Consider the following 17,467-nt stretch of genomic DNA (forward strand, 5'->3'; position numbering starts at 1 on the left):
AAAAAAAAAAAAAACTAATGTTCTTCGCAGTCCTGGCCATAAAATGCTTGGGTTAGGGATGGGTGTGGAAGGGCCAGAGAACGGAAAGTATGTGCAGCAGCCCCTGCTCTGTGAATTGCCCCCCTAAATGCTTTTTAAAGGTGGACTTTATAAGAAAAAACAAAGTCTGCCCACGTTCCTCTCAGTCATCTGATTTTTCCCCTGCTTGGGTTTCATGGGACCTACTCACCGGTCTGCCTTTGCTCTGGAGCACTTACTTACTGGGAGAATTTTCATTTTCAAGGTTAAACATTCTCCCACATGCATTTTATTAAGAAAGTCACTACTGGATATTAATTTTAGAAGCTGTTGTACTAGTCAAAAGGCTACAGTATAATTCATGTTTAAAAGGGGGGTAACTAGGTAAGAGAGATGCAGAGAAGTGTGTGGACTCTCAGGATGTGACCTTTGATGCAGGGAGACAGGGCGGCTGATGTCAGCCCCATCTCTTTGACTGGTTGAAGCATCTCATTTGGGTCACTTCCCATCCAGAGGACCTGCAGTCCCCATATCCAGTACTCGACTCATCCATGCCCCAAGCTAGACTCCATGGAGTAACGGCTCAGAAAACTTTGAAGATAGTTCTCAAATGTCAAAATGGACCACAGGCAACAGCAATTTGGAGTGGCGTGTGACAACACAGGCATCCAACAGATGCACAACTAAAGCCTGGATGGTTGGACAAGGTGTTTTACTTCCCTAAGTCTCAGTTTCCTCATCTATAAAACAGATATAATAATACCATTTCATGGAGTTGCTAAACAAATTGAATATGTGGAGGATGATTAGCATAGTGCCTGGCGCCTCCTGTTAAGGTTTCAATAAGAGAAGGCTATTAGTCTTTTTTTTTTTTTTTTTGAGACAGAGTCTCACTATGTTGCCCTTGGTAGAGTGCTGTGGCATCACAGCTCACAGCAACCCAACTCTTGGGCTTAAGCTATTCTCTTGCCTCAGCCTCCCAAGTAGCTGGGACTACAGGTGCTCGCCGCAATGCCCAGTTATTTTATTTAGCAGGCCCAGGCCGGGTTCGAACCCACCACCCTTGGTGTATGTGGCTGGTGCCCTACTCACTGAGCTATGGGCACTGCCTGCGATGGCTATTAATTTTATTTCTACTTTTGTCCTAAAGCCCCCATGGTTACTTGGCACAACCTTTCTAGAATTCAGAAATGGTTACTGAATTCTAACAAAGTTTTTGAGTCTATTCCTCTGGTACTCTGGCTTGAATGGTAGCTGAATGTGAACATCGGCTTGAAGGTAGCTGGTATGCAGGATGTTGATTGTGCTAGTAGTCTGGCAGCCCCGCTGGTCCCCTATTATAGGGTCATCAGTCTGGAAGTCAGTCCCAGCACTGGAAGAGTCTGCATGCTGTGGTCTGTAGGGTCCACCAGCTGGGGGACCCAGGTAGAAAACCAAGAGCTGCGGCTGCAGGCCCATGTTGCTCCAGCAGGATCCTGCTCAGGTCTCACCCTGAGCCAGAGAACAGAGTTGCTGGGGAGAGGCCTCTCACCAAGATACACCCGAAGGAGAACTCCCTACCCAACCTAGCCAGTCCTTAGACCGGGAAAGAACATGTGACGGAGATGCAAAGAAAAGAAGAAATGAAAGTTACTTACTGGGAGTCCGGGTCTTCCAGTAGGACCCTGAAACAAAGGGGTGAGAGAATGAAGTTTCCATAGGTCAGGGTATTGTAATATCCAGCTATTCAACACTGCCCCAACCACTTGTGTGACCTTGGATAAGACACTTGTGCTGTATGAGCCTGTCATTGTATGGGCAAAATGAAGGAAGAGCCTTGGTCGCTGTGCTTCAGTTTTAGCATTCGTTCATTCATTCATTCATAAAACCAGTTACCAAGGGGGGAGGATCCTCCATGCCAGGCCTAGGGGTAGGTACAGGGAACAGAAAGAATGTCCCCTCTTACGACTTAAGGTTCACAGGACTGTAGGTCTCCCCAGTAAATCTCACTGAGCCTTTCTGCTTCACTTGGTGCAATATTCTGCCCCATCACATGTATGTGCCTAGGAAAGGGCTGGAGGCGGGTCAGGGCCTGGTCTTTCCTGTCTCACCACACAGGAGAAGCCAGATGCAGGGTAGAGCCCATTACTGGGATGCTCCTGCTAGATCTGCCATATCTCAGCCAATGGCACATAACCATGGAGCAGGGCGTGGGCCATCCCTGGGGGCCCTCTCTTTCTCTGTGGGGAGACAGCGGGACTTCCTTTGATGCCTTCAGCCTGCTTGAGAGCACCCTCTCCGGTGCTGGGTGTTGAGGCAGGAGGCTAGATCGCATCATATGTGGAGGCCTTCTGTTGCTCAAGGAACCTGCTTTCACAGACCACAGCTGTATGTTTCCCAAATCCTCTATTCCTAACTCTAGTACTCCTGCCTAGCACAATTCTGAGCATAGACTCAAAATTCCACATAATGGATCTGAAACTCCATTGATGAGGGAGAAACATTCCACAAAATATACTATTGATTCTAATAATTATGGGAGAAATACACATGGGAGACAACCTAACCTTGAGGTTAGGACCCAGGCAAACCTCAAGAAAGTCATGTCTTTTTGACACTGGAACTCAATTTTCAGATGATTCTAGTGTAAGAGGATGGCTGAGGAGACTCTCCTTTCCTTTTTGCTCTGACCATCAGGAAGCTCAAAGCCAAGTCTATGGCTCATCTGCACAGGATGTGGTGGTGTCATCAGCTCTGGATGTCCACCTCTCACCTCCCATTTCATTATGTAGTTTATAAGTCCCTCTAGAATGTTTCTTGGAATGAGGTGGGGTAGAAATAAGTGAAATTATACATTTATTAACAGAGACTCATAAAATAATATTTCATCCTTAAAACTAAAGGTTCGTAAGAACCTTTGGGTATCATCTAGGAAAGCCCTGTTTCTAGGATTATAGGAGTTAATATAGTTAAGTGGAAAAAATACATATATGCAACACATACATATTTTTATATATATATATATTTTTTCCTCATAATACCCAGATGAGACAGATAGTATTACTATTCTCATTTTACAGATGTGGAAACTGAGACACAGAGAGGTAAAGTAACTTGCAAAGGTCACACAGCCAGAAGTGACAGTGCCAGGATTTGAATACAGGTGCTCTAGCTCCAGAGCCTATATGTTCATCATCATGATATTATCTCCATGAAAACATAAGAGTGCCTAACACATAGTATTAGCTAGTATTTCAGCAAGGATCATATTTACTCAGGCCTGGCAGCTGTCATCAAATATTTCCCTATATTCCCTCAGTGAAGAGATATCCCTACTCCCCTCGGTCATCTGTTTCAGTCTCACAGTTCCTAGTATTAAGAAATTCTCCCTCACATCTAGCCCAGGGATGGCCAATGGATGTTAGCTGGAGCATGGACTCCAGCGGATTGGGAGTGACTGACAGAGTATGTTAAAAAGCCTCCTAATTGATTAGCAATGTCTGCCAAGGGAATGAGGGGTGGGGCAATGGTGGCCACAAATTTGCTTCCACTTAAATGGTTCCTGCTGCAGCTTTCATCCATCCTCTGAGGTTATGTTCTCAAAGACACTGGCTGGCCTTGTGCCCACAGGAACCTGGGTGTTCCAGCTGGAGGACAGAGCCAGCCCCTGAGGTATACCCAGAGGGCCGCAGACAGGCATCTCATTAGTCCTCACCTCTGGCCACCACCACTCTTCTTTTGCAGGAAGCAGAGAGAACAGGGATGAGGAGGTGATTCCCACCCTGGCCAGCTTCCCATTTCCTCCTCCTCCTGCCTGTGGTTTCAGCCAGTGCTGGGTGAAGAGTCAGGGCTCCCCTTCTGAGTTGGGCTCAGAAAGCAGGGAGAAATACCTGGGCAACTCTAACTCTGCAGGCAGAGACATTGAGCACAGACTCCCGTCCTCTCTCATGTGCACCTTCCCTGCAGACCCCAAGAGCAGCAGGGCCCACTCAGGCTGTGGGCAGTGCCTGGTCATGAGCTCTCAGAATGTTAAAGTTCTGTTGAGGGGGGACCCTCCCTCAGTCAGGGACAGAGAGCCCACTTGGCCAGGCAGGCCCCAGCATCCTGACCCTGGGGAGGCAGCATGTGCAGGAGGCAGAGCTGGGGGCTTGGGTGACTTCCTCAGAATAAGTCAGGGGGGAAGCTGCCATCTCCAGTGGGTGGCAGGTCCCTATTGTAGAGTTTACTTTGGAAGATGGATGACTGGAGTTGATCTCTGACATTCCAAACATGCCATGATAAATCACCCCTTCTCCTTTCAAGTAATGACATGATTTTCCTCTCACTGTGACTGATCAGACATAGGGCTCAGTGGGACCCTCAGCGTGGGTTCAAGGGCCTTCCAGGACACAGATGGAACACTGAATAATGGTCTTACTAAAAATTAGCCAGGCTGCTCTTGTAGGTACAGATCAAGAGGAAAACAACTATGGAAATGACTTCTCTAAGGAAGGCCTGGGGATAGGGTTGATTTCAGCAGCCTTGAGAAAGATCTGATGCAGAGGGCTAGGCCCTTTCAACTGCAATCCCCAGCTCCCCCAGCGCCCTCTGGTCTTTTGTTGGGATCAAATGCTGTCCTTCAGTGAACAGTGCTCCTGTTCCTGAGATCCATTACTTTGAGGAGACAGTCTCCTTGGACTCTTCTCAGGTTCTTTGGAAATGGCTCTGCTCCCTCTGCCCCACCCTGAGCCTGCCGGCTAGAAAGGACAGCAGCATACTGCCTAGAATTTATGTACTGTCTCCCAGTCTAACTGGCTGCAGCGCTCTCTTACATAACCACCACTACCACCACCATCACCGAAGTGACTCTGCCATGGAGTTGCCACATAGCAGTCCTCCAAAGCAGGTCACACGTGGAGCCAGCTCACTGACCTGTTTTCAGAATAGGAGGAGACCATTCAAGGAGCAGACCGGAGGAGAGAGGACCTCTTTCTTCTTTCTAATACCTGGGGCTTCTTTCACTCCAGTTGCTTCTTTGGGGGATAACAGAGCTGGGCTAACAAGGGGGCAAGCCAACCTTTAGATTGAAAGTTGGGGACTGCTTGCCTGGAGGGATGCGGAGGTGGTGACAGCAGAACGGGGGCCTCCTCCCCGTGTGAGCATTCTAGAGGGACCTTGCAGAAGGGACTGCATAGGGCCCCCCAGAAGACAACAGGGGCCAACTGTCAGTGCTCCCACCCGGAACCCTGTTACCGGCAGGCGACATAGGCCTTTCAGATGCATGAGATGGAGCTGTGGCTTGAGTACTTACAGGAGGTCCTGAAAGAGAGAGAGAAAATGCCCGGGTCAGTGTCACTGCTGTAGGGGGCAGTGGAGAGGCCGCCTTAGAAGCAGCATCCAAGAATTCTTGGGGGAGGAGGGGGTGTTCCATCTGGTCTCTGAAGTGTGTATTTTCCTGGCCCACTTTCACTACACTAACATAATCTCTTCCCCCTTTATTTCATCTCCATATTTTCATTATTGGATGAGAAATCCAGAGTCTGGCCCCAGGCTTAGCCCTGCCGGGGACCTAAAGGTGGTGCTCCCCCCTTCAATTTCTCACCCCACAAAATGGGCTTTTCAGGACCTGCCCAAACTTGTGTATAAAGTTGCCTGGCAGAACACGGGGTGGTGGGCACCAAATCACAGCAAGAAAGGCCAAAAAAACAGACCCTGAAGAGATTAGGATCATTAGCGTGCCGGCTGTCCTTGCCAAGTGTCCCATGGAATACACGGGAAGCCAGCAGGCAGGAGCGGACGGAGGCAGCCCCTCCCGGGTGCCCTGACTGATGTCTATCGGGCCTGTCCTGGTTTCCATGAAGCGTGAGTCAGGCCCTCCGGCCCTCCAGGGTCTGCCGCCCACTGCTTGGTTCTCAGCGCCCACCTCTCTCCACGCCCCTCCTTCTCTCTCTTCCTAGTGTGTCACCCCCTCCCCTCCCCTGGGCCTCAGCAGCAGCCCTATCCTATTACTGGCAGCCAAGAATTAGGAATTCAAGTGTACTGAGGAGGAGGGAGCAAAAGGGGGTGGGGGCTGGGGGAGGGAAGGGCCAGCAAAGTAACCCCGAAAGATCTGAAGGGAAAGGTGCTCCCCCGGAACGTGAGCTGCAGAAGGCCGCGGAGTCTCATTCGGGCCTGGTGTGTGTGCCTGGCCCCTGGAGCTCTGGCCACGCTAACTCAGCTGTGACGCCGGCTCCCGTTGCTTCTTTTATGCTGGGCCAATGCAGCCTCCTTAGGTTCCCCCGGCTCCTCACGCTCCCAAAGCCGGCTCCCTGCTCGCCTTCATCTGCCTGCTTCTCTGCCCTGGTCCCCATCCAGGAGGAAATGGGCTCTTTCATGCTGGCCTCTGTCAAGCCATCATGTTAGGGGGGACAAGATGTTTTAAATTAAAAACAACAAAAAAAGTCAAGCGATGCATTGACTGGGTGAGCAAGCCCCAGGCAGGCGGCAGGCCTACACGCAGGCTTCTAGAACATGCGGGGGTGGGAGCATCTGGGACCTGTTAGGCTGAGGGGCAGGGAATGTCACCCAGAATCTGAAAATATCCCCTGAGTGCAGCTTGCCAGAGGGGCCAGCCCAGCTGGAAAGTCCGTGTCTCCCGGTGGGGAAGTGTCCTCGGCATGAGAAGCAGGCTGGTGACAAAGTTTAGCCCATGGCAATTTTTGAATGGTTTGGCCACATGGAGGGCAGATGCCCTGTGCCTGCTGGACCTGATAGGGTCCTGGCTCCCACCAGGCTCTGGCAGTGGCCCTGCCTGTCCTTAGCAGCCTCGACTGTGTAGGTGTCACCCAATGTGACTCGGCACTCAGCCAGGTCCCAGGAGCTCAGTCAGCAGGGTCCACCTCTGAGTGATGGAAATCCCACTCAAGGTGTTGAGAGTTTTTACATCACCACCACTATCATCATCACTATACACCCCTCTGTGGTCCTTACTCAGTGCCAGACACAATTCTAAGTATTTTCCATCATGAAGTAGGTTCTATTGTCCCCAACCTGCAGCTTGAGGCAGAGAAAGGCTGAGTGACCCCCGAGGTCTAGCTAGTTGATGGGAGTGCTCACAGCCTTCCCTACAATGCCTCTCTCTATGTTTCCCACTCCCAAACAACCCACCGCCCCCACACATATCACATGCAGACCAAGTCCTCTCCAAGCCTTTCCCTGGGACAGCTGTGACAGTCAGCCTTTGGCCCCAGCCCCCTTCTCCAGACTCAACCCTCTCATCTTTCTTTCATGGGCTCCTTTATGTGAGGGAATTTGGCTCTGCCAAGCTCCTCCAGGTCACCACTCCCTGCACCTGTCGCTCACAGGGGTTTCAGCAACAGGTAACGCCTCTATTTGTCAGCTGATTCTGTGCTGTAGGTAGGGGAAGAGCTATAAGGGAGTTATAAAAAATGGCTTTCTCTACCCCAAACATTCCTCCACTATCAGTGGTGCTCCTCACAGGTCCCCCTGGAAAATCTTTAGGCCCTTAGGAAAATGCAACCACCATCCTGGCCTCCCCAGCTTTCATTTTATGAACAGGTCTATGGTGGGAGACCCTACACTTCAAAGCAGGTACCTCCCTTGATGCTATGCTCAATGCCCAGCAGCTCTAAGGCCCTGGGGAGTGTGTAGCCTTGCAAAATCTAATGGTGCCTGCATGTCACTGGCTGGTCTCCCATGTGGGCCACTTGGTTATGCTCAGTAATGTGACTATTGACTGACTCATCATCACCCTGGCCAGGCACCAAAGGATAGAGTTACCCAAGGCATTGTCAAGTGCCCATTACAGATGGAGAAAGAGAAGGCTAGGGAATGGCTGAAGCGTCACCTTGTAGGTGGGTGAGGAGGTAGGACCAGAACCCAGGCTCCTGACTCCCTGTTCAGGAGTCTTACTAACAAAGCACACCTTTTCTTATGGCCTGTGGAGTGGATCCTGCTGAGGGACAGCCCACACTGCCACATTTACCCAAGCACCTGCTGCTGGCCTTGAGATTAGAAGATTGTCCCAGTTATCCAGGGTGGGCTGAGTGGGTTGCAGCAGGGTGCCCAGGGAAGGGGCCACAGTGGCCACCCAGGGTAGGGACCTGTCTGAGACCTTCCTTCTGACATTTGTCACCTACTATCTCAGCTTCCAAACCCCTATTGTTCTCCCCCAGGGTTTGACCCACCTCTTCTGAGTAAGGCAGCTATGTTCTCCCTAAATGGACATGCAAGGTGGACCCCTGCATGTGAAGAATATGGGAGTAGCATTCTGGGTCGTGCCTTTCTTTCAACCACTGTATATTAATTAATTCATTCACTCAACCAACATTTAACAAACACCTACTGTGTGTCAGTCCCTGTGCTGAGCTATGGCTATCAACAGATGAATGACGCACAGTCATTGGTCTTTAAGGAAAGAAAACTTCATTTTTTAGGCACTCATTATCTACCAGGCCTGATGCTAAGCTTTGGTGATTTCAGAGATGAAGAATTCTTTTCCTCCCACAGAGAAGTCAAGAGTTCCCCATGTTAGAAAGCTGGAGAAATTCATAGAAGAAAACAAAAATGAATATGGGGATGTGATGGAGAAAGTTTTGCTGTAGGAAGATTAATTAATCAACTCATTCATTCATTCGGTCAGTATTGACTGTGATGAGGCAGGTAAAAGGCTGAGTATGTAACTACAACGTCGCATTTAATCTTTATCAGTTAGCATCACCTGAGGCTTAGAGGTTAAGCAACCTGTCTAAGGTAGTCACCCTGTTCTTACGTGACAGCACTTGTTTTTTGCAAGTTTTTTAGTTTCATTTTTGAGCATTAATTTCCATATAAAACAGCCTGGATTTGAACCTGGTCTCTCTTACCCCAAAGCCTATACTCTCCTGGCTCATCATGAAGGGCAGAAGGAGTGTCTTGGTCTTAGTGTAGGCAGGTGAGTCCAACCTCTCCTCAACGGGCTTGGCCCTACCCAGTCTCTGAGTCCAGTACAGGCAGCCCTGGGCACAAGGAGTAAAGAGTCACAGGGTGCTCCCAAGTTCAATGTCATATGAGCTGTCTCCTGGGCTATTAGCAGCTGGGCTCTGGGCTCCTAGCAGCTGGGGTCCTATCCCTGACGCATGTCTCCTGGTACTTGTGCCAGCCTGCCTGCAGCTGACCACCTGCCACTTGGCTCTGCCATGTGCCCGGCCCACCCATCAATGCTAGGACAGATGCTCTGCATCCTGAGCTCTCCCGGACATGGGGTGACTAACAGTACTGCTGCTGGAGCAGGGGTTCTCAACTGGGGGTGGCTTTGTCCCCCAGGGGACAGTTGGCAATATGTGGAGACATTTGTGACTTCATAGCTGAGAGGCGGCTACCCATCTCTAGTGGGTATGGCCAAGGAGACTGCTAACTAGACAATGCACAGAGGCCCCTAAAAAAAGACTGACCTTGCCCCAAGTGTCAATAGTGCTGAGGGTAAGAAACCCTGTGTGGATGAATGGGACCAGACCTGCCTCAGGGCTCTCCCTGTCCCCACAACTCACACCCAAACCCACACCCCTCTGCCAACTTTTGGAACCCATTCTTCTGTTCCACCTCTACCCAAGACCTTGTTAGGACAAATAACTATTTATTTATTGGACATTTATTCTGTGCTTGACACCATGCTACGAACTTTGCATTCTTTATTTCACTCAGTCCACCTAAGAATCCAGTGAATTAGCTACAATGGTTATTATTCCCTCTCTACAGATGGAAGAGCTGAGGTCCAGAGGGTAGTGTTCAAGGCTTGCAGAGCTCATGCAGGCAGAGCTGGTGCCTAAGCCCAGGTCTGCCTGTCTCCTGGCACCACAGACCCCTGAAGCTCAAAGTAGAAATAAAAGAAATGACCTCTGCCTCAAGGAACAGTGATGAAGGGAAACATTAGGAGCTTCAAAAACTACAGAGATTTGTTAGTGGCAGGCAGGATGGCCTGTTAGGGAAATGAAATGAGCTTCAAGGCAGTCTCTGTCCTTTGAGGTTAATATAAAAGAGAACAAGGAAGCCCTGTCTCTTATAGCCCTGGGGCCCAAACCCTGGCCTTATAGGGAAGGCCAAGGGCAGATTTCTGGGGTAGATCTTCGCTTTGATGGCCCGGGAGCTTGTCTGACAAATCATGCTTTTTGACTGACAAAGTGCTTATATCATAGCTCACCACGACCCAAGGTCTACTTTCTGGATGAGGAAACTGAGGCTAAGAGAAGGGATGTAACTTGCCTGTGGTTAATGTCTGGTAAGTGATCCTGAATCTGAGTCTAGTGCTCCTCCCAAAACAGCCCACCCACCATTGGCAGAGCTTTGAGCGGTGGCAGAAGGCTTTACATTTAAAAGTATACATATGACTACTCAGAGCCAGCTTGTATTGTGTTGCGAGAGCCCACTGTGCTTCTCTTCCTAACTTGGCTTTCAGTGACGTCACATTAGCAGCTGGAAATTGGCCATAGTGAGAGTATTCACACTGCAGAAATTGGCAAGAGTTACAAAGCTGCCCCACTGTACCCCAAGAGCTAGTTGTTGAAAGTTCGCCAGCACATCCCAGCTCAGATCTGTCCTATGATAATGTCTGTCAGCCACAAGATGCCCTGAGACCTTTCTAGCTCAGGCTGATGGAGACTAACGGGTCCTGGGAGATGTGAGCAGCAGTTTAAATCACACCCACCCACATTCTATTCCTGCACTCACTGTAGACATTGCTAATCAATCACAGTCACTTTTCCTTAATGAGCCTAGACAAGACTTTACAATTCTTTCCAACACAGCCACTATCAATCAGCAGGAATTGGCACATGAGATGGAACCTATTAGTCATCTTAGAACTAGAGCCATCTGGGGGTGACACACAGGAGAATCAAGCAGGTGAGGCCTGAGGGCCGTTTTCTGACTTGGGCAGGGCCAGGTCTGGCCTTGGGTGGTGGCAGAGATGGAGGTGAAAGGGTTGGGTGCCCTGGGCGCCCCAGCACACCTCGTACCAGGTGTAGGGACTAGCATTAATATAGCCCTCTCCCAAATCCTCATGCCTTTGTCAAGATTGGCAGAGTCTGAGCGGTGTGAGCAGTGAAGGGATGGGAGCCAGCAAGATGCCTCCAGCTTAGTTCATGCCCTGGCCCTAGGAGTCCTCAGATGACCTCCACTACTTCCCAGGCTACAGCTGGAGCCACCAGCGGGCAACTTAAATGGCTAACTCAGAGCCAGCTCACATAGTCTTTTGAGGGCTGACTGACTTCTGTGGCTCTGTGGCAGTGGGCTTCCTGCCTGGTGGGGCTGGTGGTCCAGCTGCAGGGGTGCCTTGTCACTCTGCTCTTGACAAACCCTCCCCATCTGGAAGATGCTCCATTGTGTCCTTGCTCTCCAACTGGACTGGCAAGAGAGTCTGGGGATGGGGGAGGTTCAGACGCCCTGCCCAGCACTTTCACCAGTTCCTCTCTGCAGAGATGGGAGAGTGTGCCAGGGTAGCAGACCCACACGGCTGCCTCTCCAGCGTCCATTCTCCTGTTCTTCCCAGAAGAATCCAGATGTCATTCCAGCCTCCACGCCTCCTCCACATACCCCTGTGCCTCCAGGGAAGCCAATCCAAGGCCTAGCTGGGATGGGTGGGCTAAATGCTTGCAGCCAGGAACCCTAGTGAAAGTGGCTCTGGTTAGAGCAGGAGGTCCCATTCTCACAACTGCAGTTGCCCTGATCCCAGAATCCCACATCCCCTGTAATGGGGAAGGCAGCAATGGGGAACTTTAGCATGGGGGGGCCTGGATGCTGGGCGATGCCCAGCCATGGCAGCATGCACAACTCGGACTGATGCCACAGGCCACACCTGTGCCCCTACCCACATGCAGCTGTAATCCTGGGAGAATGAAAGGGAGAGGAGATGGCACCCTGACCTCGCTGACAGGGGGCCTAGAGGGTTAAAGATTGAACAGCAAGTGGCTGGGTTCCTTGGAATTATTTTTCTCATCCTTCAGGAGAAGTCCGGGGCATGAAAGCAAAGCTAAGTGCAGTATTAGTAGGGTAAAGAAAACTGAGTCTTGGCACATCCTTCATGCCCACTTCACAGGGTTTGTTGTCATGAACATCTGTTCCACACCAGTTATGTGCAGGCTGCTGGTTGCTGGAGGCTATAAAAGTCAGACGCTGTCCCTGTCCTGGTGGGGGCTTCTTCTTTAGCTCCAGGGAAAAGCCCCTACCCCGTCCCCCGATACTGTATCCCATGCTTCTTGAGGCTCTGGCAGCTTCTCCCTGGGGCAGGACTCATCTGCTGGGCCATCCCCCCTTTCCAGTAGACCTCCCAGTCTGCAGCCAGGAACCCAGAGTCAGACTGCAGCCCCATGCTCTTCCTCACCCCTGCCCCATCCTGTCATCCATCCAGATTGGAACTGGGTTTGCTGCTGTCTTGGAGAGATGCTGACCGCCCTTCCCTACTACACTAGTCCCCACTCCCACGGGAACCCCCGCCTGGGGTGCTGTGGCGGCTGGACTATGCCTGGCAGTCAACATTCAGTCCTCTGCCTTCTCATGGCTCTTATTTTCTCATTCACAAAACAGTCCCAAAGCCTGGAGCAGGAATCGGCAGCCCCATTTCACAAGTGAGGGACTGAGGCAGAAAGGAACAGTCCTATTGGGACCTCCCAAAGAAACACCAGAGTCTCCAGTCCCCTCTGACTCTGGCCCTCTGGGCAGCTCCCCTGCCTGTGGACCTGGACCTTGTGACCAGCAGCAGGACTAGGAGGGGTGAGTGGTCTTGACAGCACCCTTGAATGCCACCTCCAGCCCTTGAATCCTAAGACAGGGTTTGCTTTTGGTGTCACTTGGATCCCCGCAGAAGGATAGGCCTCCAGGGTTCCACACCTCTGACCCAGGACTTCTTCCTGACACCGGATCTTACCGCCATATCAGTATCCGATGTTCCTGTGCAGGGCCCTACTTAGGGGAGCACAAACGTCACATTGCAGCTCTGCTGGCCAGGGCCCAGCAGGAGACTGACTACTGCAGAGGGATGGGGGAAGCCGTGAATGGGGCATCCCTGAACACCACCTTTCAGAGGCCTGGGAGGGGCCACAGCTTTCCTAGGTCTTCCTTTGACAACCTTGCCCCCCCCGGCCCAGCCTGTATCTCCCAAGGATTTTTAGAAACAGGGTCTTGCTCTGTCGAGCAGTGGCACAATCACAGCTCACTGCAGCCTTGAGCTCCTGGGCTCAAGTGATCCTTCCACCTCAGCCTCCTGAGTAGCTGGGACTACAGGCGTGTGCCACCTGCTAAATTTTTAATTTTTTTTTTAAAGAGCTGGTGTCCCGCTGTGTTGCCCGGGTGGATGGACAAGCTTTTAAATTTTAAAGTCACATTTACCAATAGCCTATTCGGGCTGGCATCACCCTGAGTCATGTCTCATCATCATACACACAAACGCGTATTGAGTACTCACAATCCTCCAACAAAGGGTTGAAGACTTTATATATTGTCGCCTTTACTCTGCACTAAAGCCCTACAGGGCAACAATGCTATTATTCATACCTAAGAGATGAGGGAACCCAGGCTCAGAGTGGTCAGGTTTCTAGCTCATAGTCATACAGCTGAAACCCAGGCACACCCTTAGCCCCAAAGGTATGCGTTACCTCACTGCTCTGACAGACAAGTTCAGAGCTGTTACCACCTCATGTTGCAAGTGGGGCTCTTGTGGTGCAGAGAAGTTAAGTAATTTGTCCGAGGTCACACAGCTGGTAAATGGCAGAGCCAGCTTTTGGAACTGACTACATCCTAAAGCTTTCTTCTTAACCTTTACATTTATTGCTTCAGCTGTGAAAGCAAATTACGAGTCAGCAAGACTTGGTGGTGGTGGGGAGATGGTTAGACTGCTGAGAAGAGAAATCTGGAATAAGTCCTTTCAAGTCCCTTCGAGGATCATATGGCCTCATTCCTGGGCTAACTCAGACCACTCTCATCTCTTTCCTAAAGTTGGCTTTCAGAGTCCCCCACTGAGGACTGATTGCTACCCCATCTGGACACTACCTATCTCAGGAAGATCTACAATCAATCCGACACAGGTCGTCTCATGGTTTTTTGATCCTGCCTTTACTTAGAAGTAATGGAATTGAGCTTCTGCCCAGGATCATAGATAAGAGCATAGGCTTTGGAGCCAAATAGACACAGGTTCGAATCCTGACTTTGCTACTTATTAGCTGTATGGCCTTGGGCAAGTTGCTTAACCTCTCTGAGTTTGTGTCCTTTGTAAAGTAAGGGTAATTATAGTATCTACCTTGCTGGTTTTGGAAGTCTAAACAAGAGAATACAAGTAAAGTATTAAACACTGTTCCTGCTCAGAGTAAACACTCAATAAATGAGAGCCATGACAATCATTATGGTTATGAAAACAGAAACAGAAATAATGACACCAGTTACAGAAGTATACGATACCTTCCTCTGTGTTCTAACCAGAAGAGTGGCTAACACTTAGAGAGCTCTTTCCATGTTCCATGCACTCTCCTTAATATATGGACACCATTATGTCCCTCATATTACACACGAGGAGACTGAGCTGTGGACTTGAGGGCATCCCCTGCCTTATGTCACAAGCTGGCAAGGGCAGTCTGGGGCCCAGACCATCACTTGCCCTGCTGCACTGACTCTCAGATGAGCTCTCAAAACTCTGGAAACCACGAAACACAAAAACAAAAAAACAGGCAGGGCTCAGGGTGAGCTGAGATAAGCAGAGCAGGGTAGATGGGGCCGGGTGACCATTTGAACATAGTAGTACAGATTTAAGTCACTAACTTTGAACTGCCAGGACAAACTGTGCATTTTCTTGCTTCCTTGGGCCCCTGACACTTCCAAGTTGGGGTCAGAATCAGAAGTTCTGAGTGAGGAAATCTTGGGGGCAGGTCTTGCTGATGGAGATTATAGTTCCAATTCTGTAGATTAGGGCCAAGGGCAGGCATTGTTCTCAGGCTGAACAGTTTCCTGGCAAGGCCTCAAGCGCAGGGCAGAGGGCCTGGGCTGCTGCATACAGATGGGGGTAGTGGGCCTGGGGAAGGGGGCAAGGTTGTATTGGCACGGTGGAAATCAAGTAGGGCTGGGGTTTGCCTATTGGGCTCTGCTGCCTCTGACACCTCAACTCTATTTTGATAAGGATCTGGGATCTCAGGGCTCTAAACTTGAATTTGTCACCCTTGACTAAATTGCCAAGAAGCAATCAGATCCTCCTACATGACCTGGAGATATCTTCCCAAAGGGAGTGATTTCCTGCCCCACCACCAGCCCCTCATTCTCAGGTCCTTCCCAGGAAGTCAGCACTTCTGCAAGTCTTGCTCCCTTTTCCATATCTAAAAGGCGCAGACAGTTCTCTAGCAGAGGTGTAGCATGCGCATTACAGCTCCACACCACTTCCTCCAGGCAGTTGGATTTGACTTACCACTGTCCCATGCTACCACAATATTCAGTTCATTGTTGTTCTTGTTTCTATGTGTAGATATCAATTTATGTTTTTCTACATTAGCTTTTGTTAAACTGTAAGATTTATGATGGAGGGGTTGAAGGTGATTAGGCGCCACAAAATCCAATGCTACAAGGAGCTAAGCAGGTAACACAAATGAATGAAGTAGGCCAGGTGTGGTGCAATAGAGAGTGGTGGAGACTGTGGCAAAGTGCCTATGGCTTGCCTGTGTGCCTAAAATGGATTGACTGCCCCTGGGCTGCAATCAAGTGCTGCCAGATGGGGACGCAGATCCATTATTGCCAGATCTTGAAAATATTCAAGAAAAGCCAAGAATCAGATATTTTCTGTAAAATCTTCTGATTTCTAAATGTTGATAATCATTTAAAAACATTTAAAAACCAAACAAAGCTTCTGAGAGAAGTTACATTTGGTCCTCAAGTTGCTAATTCAGGATAGACAATCCCTGGGGACTTGTAGCCTTGAACTGCTCACATTTCACAGCCCAGAACGTTAGGCCAATAGAGTGTGTGTTCAATAAATCCTGGCTAACTAGGTGAATGAGTAATTAAGTGAAGAAGAGGTGGGCCTACCAGTTATCACCTGAACTAAGGATCTGTGAAGGGACAATGTCATGCAATGTTTGGAAACTGAACTTGTGTTTGAGAGTCAGCTTTAACCAAGAGTGGAACTGTTTGGTTATGCCACCTTCATGTGCCTTGGCACCCCTCCCCTTGCCTCTCTCCTTCCATTGGGTATGGAAGCCCAGAGTGGAAGACCCACCGAAAAAGTCTCAAGCCCCAAGCTTGCCTCAAGCCTGGAGGTGAACGGAGTTAGGAGCAGCAGGGACGGGAATAATTAATGATTAGTGAGGTTCTTAACTGCCCCCGGGTATCTCTTTTTCTTAAATCACGCTTTAAATTATCACCACTAAAATTACAAATTGCAATTAGTAATTCAATGTTAATATGTGGTTATAATACAATGTATTTTAGCTTATAAAACACAATAAATTTGGAACATCATTTTTGTCTTGGTCTCTCAATCATGTCTTAAGTAGCTTTGTCATTTGTCCGTGAAGCCATGGTTAAGGCATGCGAATGTAACTGTGGGCCAGGGAGGCACGTCACGGGTGACCAAGATAACAGTTACTCTGAGTTTAACATCTGCTATGTGCCAGCTGGGCACTTTCTACTTGCTATTTCTAACCTTCTTGTCTGGAAGTATTCTAACTCAGATGACAACACCCCGGATCCATAGCTAAACAGATTGCCCAAGATCAAATGGCTAATGAATGATGGGGCTGGGATTCTTGCCTGAGCCCATGAGACTGCAAAGTCCACCCTCTTTCCTTCCTTACGCGGGACACAGCTGTGCAGGACTCGAGATCCTCTGGGAAGCACTGGCAGGGCTGGGAAGAAGCCCCAGATGTCAGAGCCCTGCGTTTAGTACCAAGCTAGTCTGGGAGAGCAAATAACTAGAGCTATAATAACACTCGTCCAACCAGGGCCCATGGTGGAAATTATTCATCTGCTTCTGTGCTGTTTCTTGTACTTTGGGCAACCACAACCAACCAATCAGAGCTGGCACCTGTGAGGAAACACCTGCCATTCTTCACCACGATTAGCACAACTCTGAGTAACAGAACTTCCACTGCTGAGGATGCAGAACCTCTAAGCCAGTGTTTTTCAATCTCTTAAATCCATAACCGTCCGCAACACCCTTAAATTATGTTGATAAAAAAGGAGTAAAAAAAATGAATGTAGTTACTGTGCATTGAAGTTCTTCAGAAAATAATTTAATGAATGATCTTTACAAATTTTTGCGGCACACCTAAGATCCTCTCACAGCACGCCGGCTGAAAATCCCTGCTCTAGCCAGAGTCGGGTAGCAAGTAGAAATTGATAAAAAGTGGCTGTCTTTTCAACTGAAAGGGCTTTAAGCATCGGAAAGAAAATGGAAGGATGAAGTCAGGCTCTGTCGTCTCACCTGCCAGACAAGACGGGCCTGGGGCTGACCTCCTGTGTACGTGTAGGGGGGGTCGGCGGGGGG

At 49.6% G+C, this 17,467-nt stretch overlaps 1 protein-coding gene across 3 annotated transcripts in view; it reads right to left on the bottom strand.

The window, feature by feature from the left end:
* COL13A1 (collagen type XIII alpha 1 chain) overlaps positions 1–17,467 on the bottom strand; it is a 153,321-nt gene that overhangs the window by 80,094 nt on the left and 55,760 nt on the right. For all 3 annotated transcript variants that reach the window (XM_012801319.1, XM_012801318.1, XM_023509630.1), the window contains exons 3-4: positions 5,288–5,295; positions 1,656–1,682 (exon numbers count right to left, since the gene is read on the bottom strand). In XM_012801319.1, the coding sequence (XP_012656773.1) occupies positions 1,656–1,682; positions 5,288–5,295 (35 nt within the window). The remainder of the gene's footprint in view (positions 1–1,655; positions 1,683–5,287; positions 5,296–17,467) is intronic.

The sequence above is a fragment of the Otolemur garnettii genome, unplaced genomic scaffold (genome assembly GCF_000181295.1).
Source record: "Otolemur garnettii isolate 467f Iridium unplaced genomic scaffold, OtoGar3 scaffold00008, whole genome shotgun sequence".
Lineage (NCBI taxonomy): Eukaryota > Metazoa > Chordata > Mammalia > Primates > Galagidae > Otolemur > Otolemur garnettii.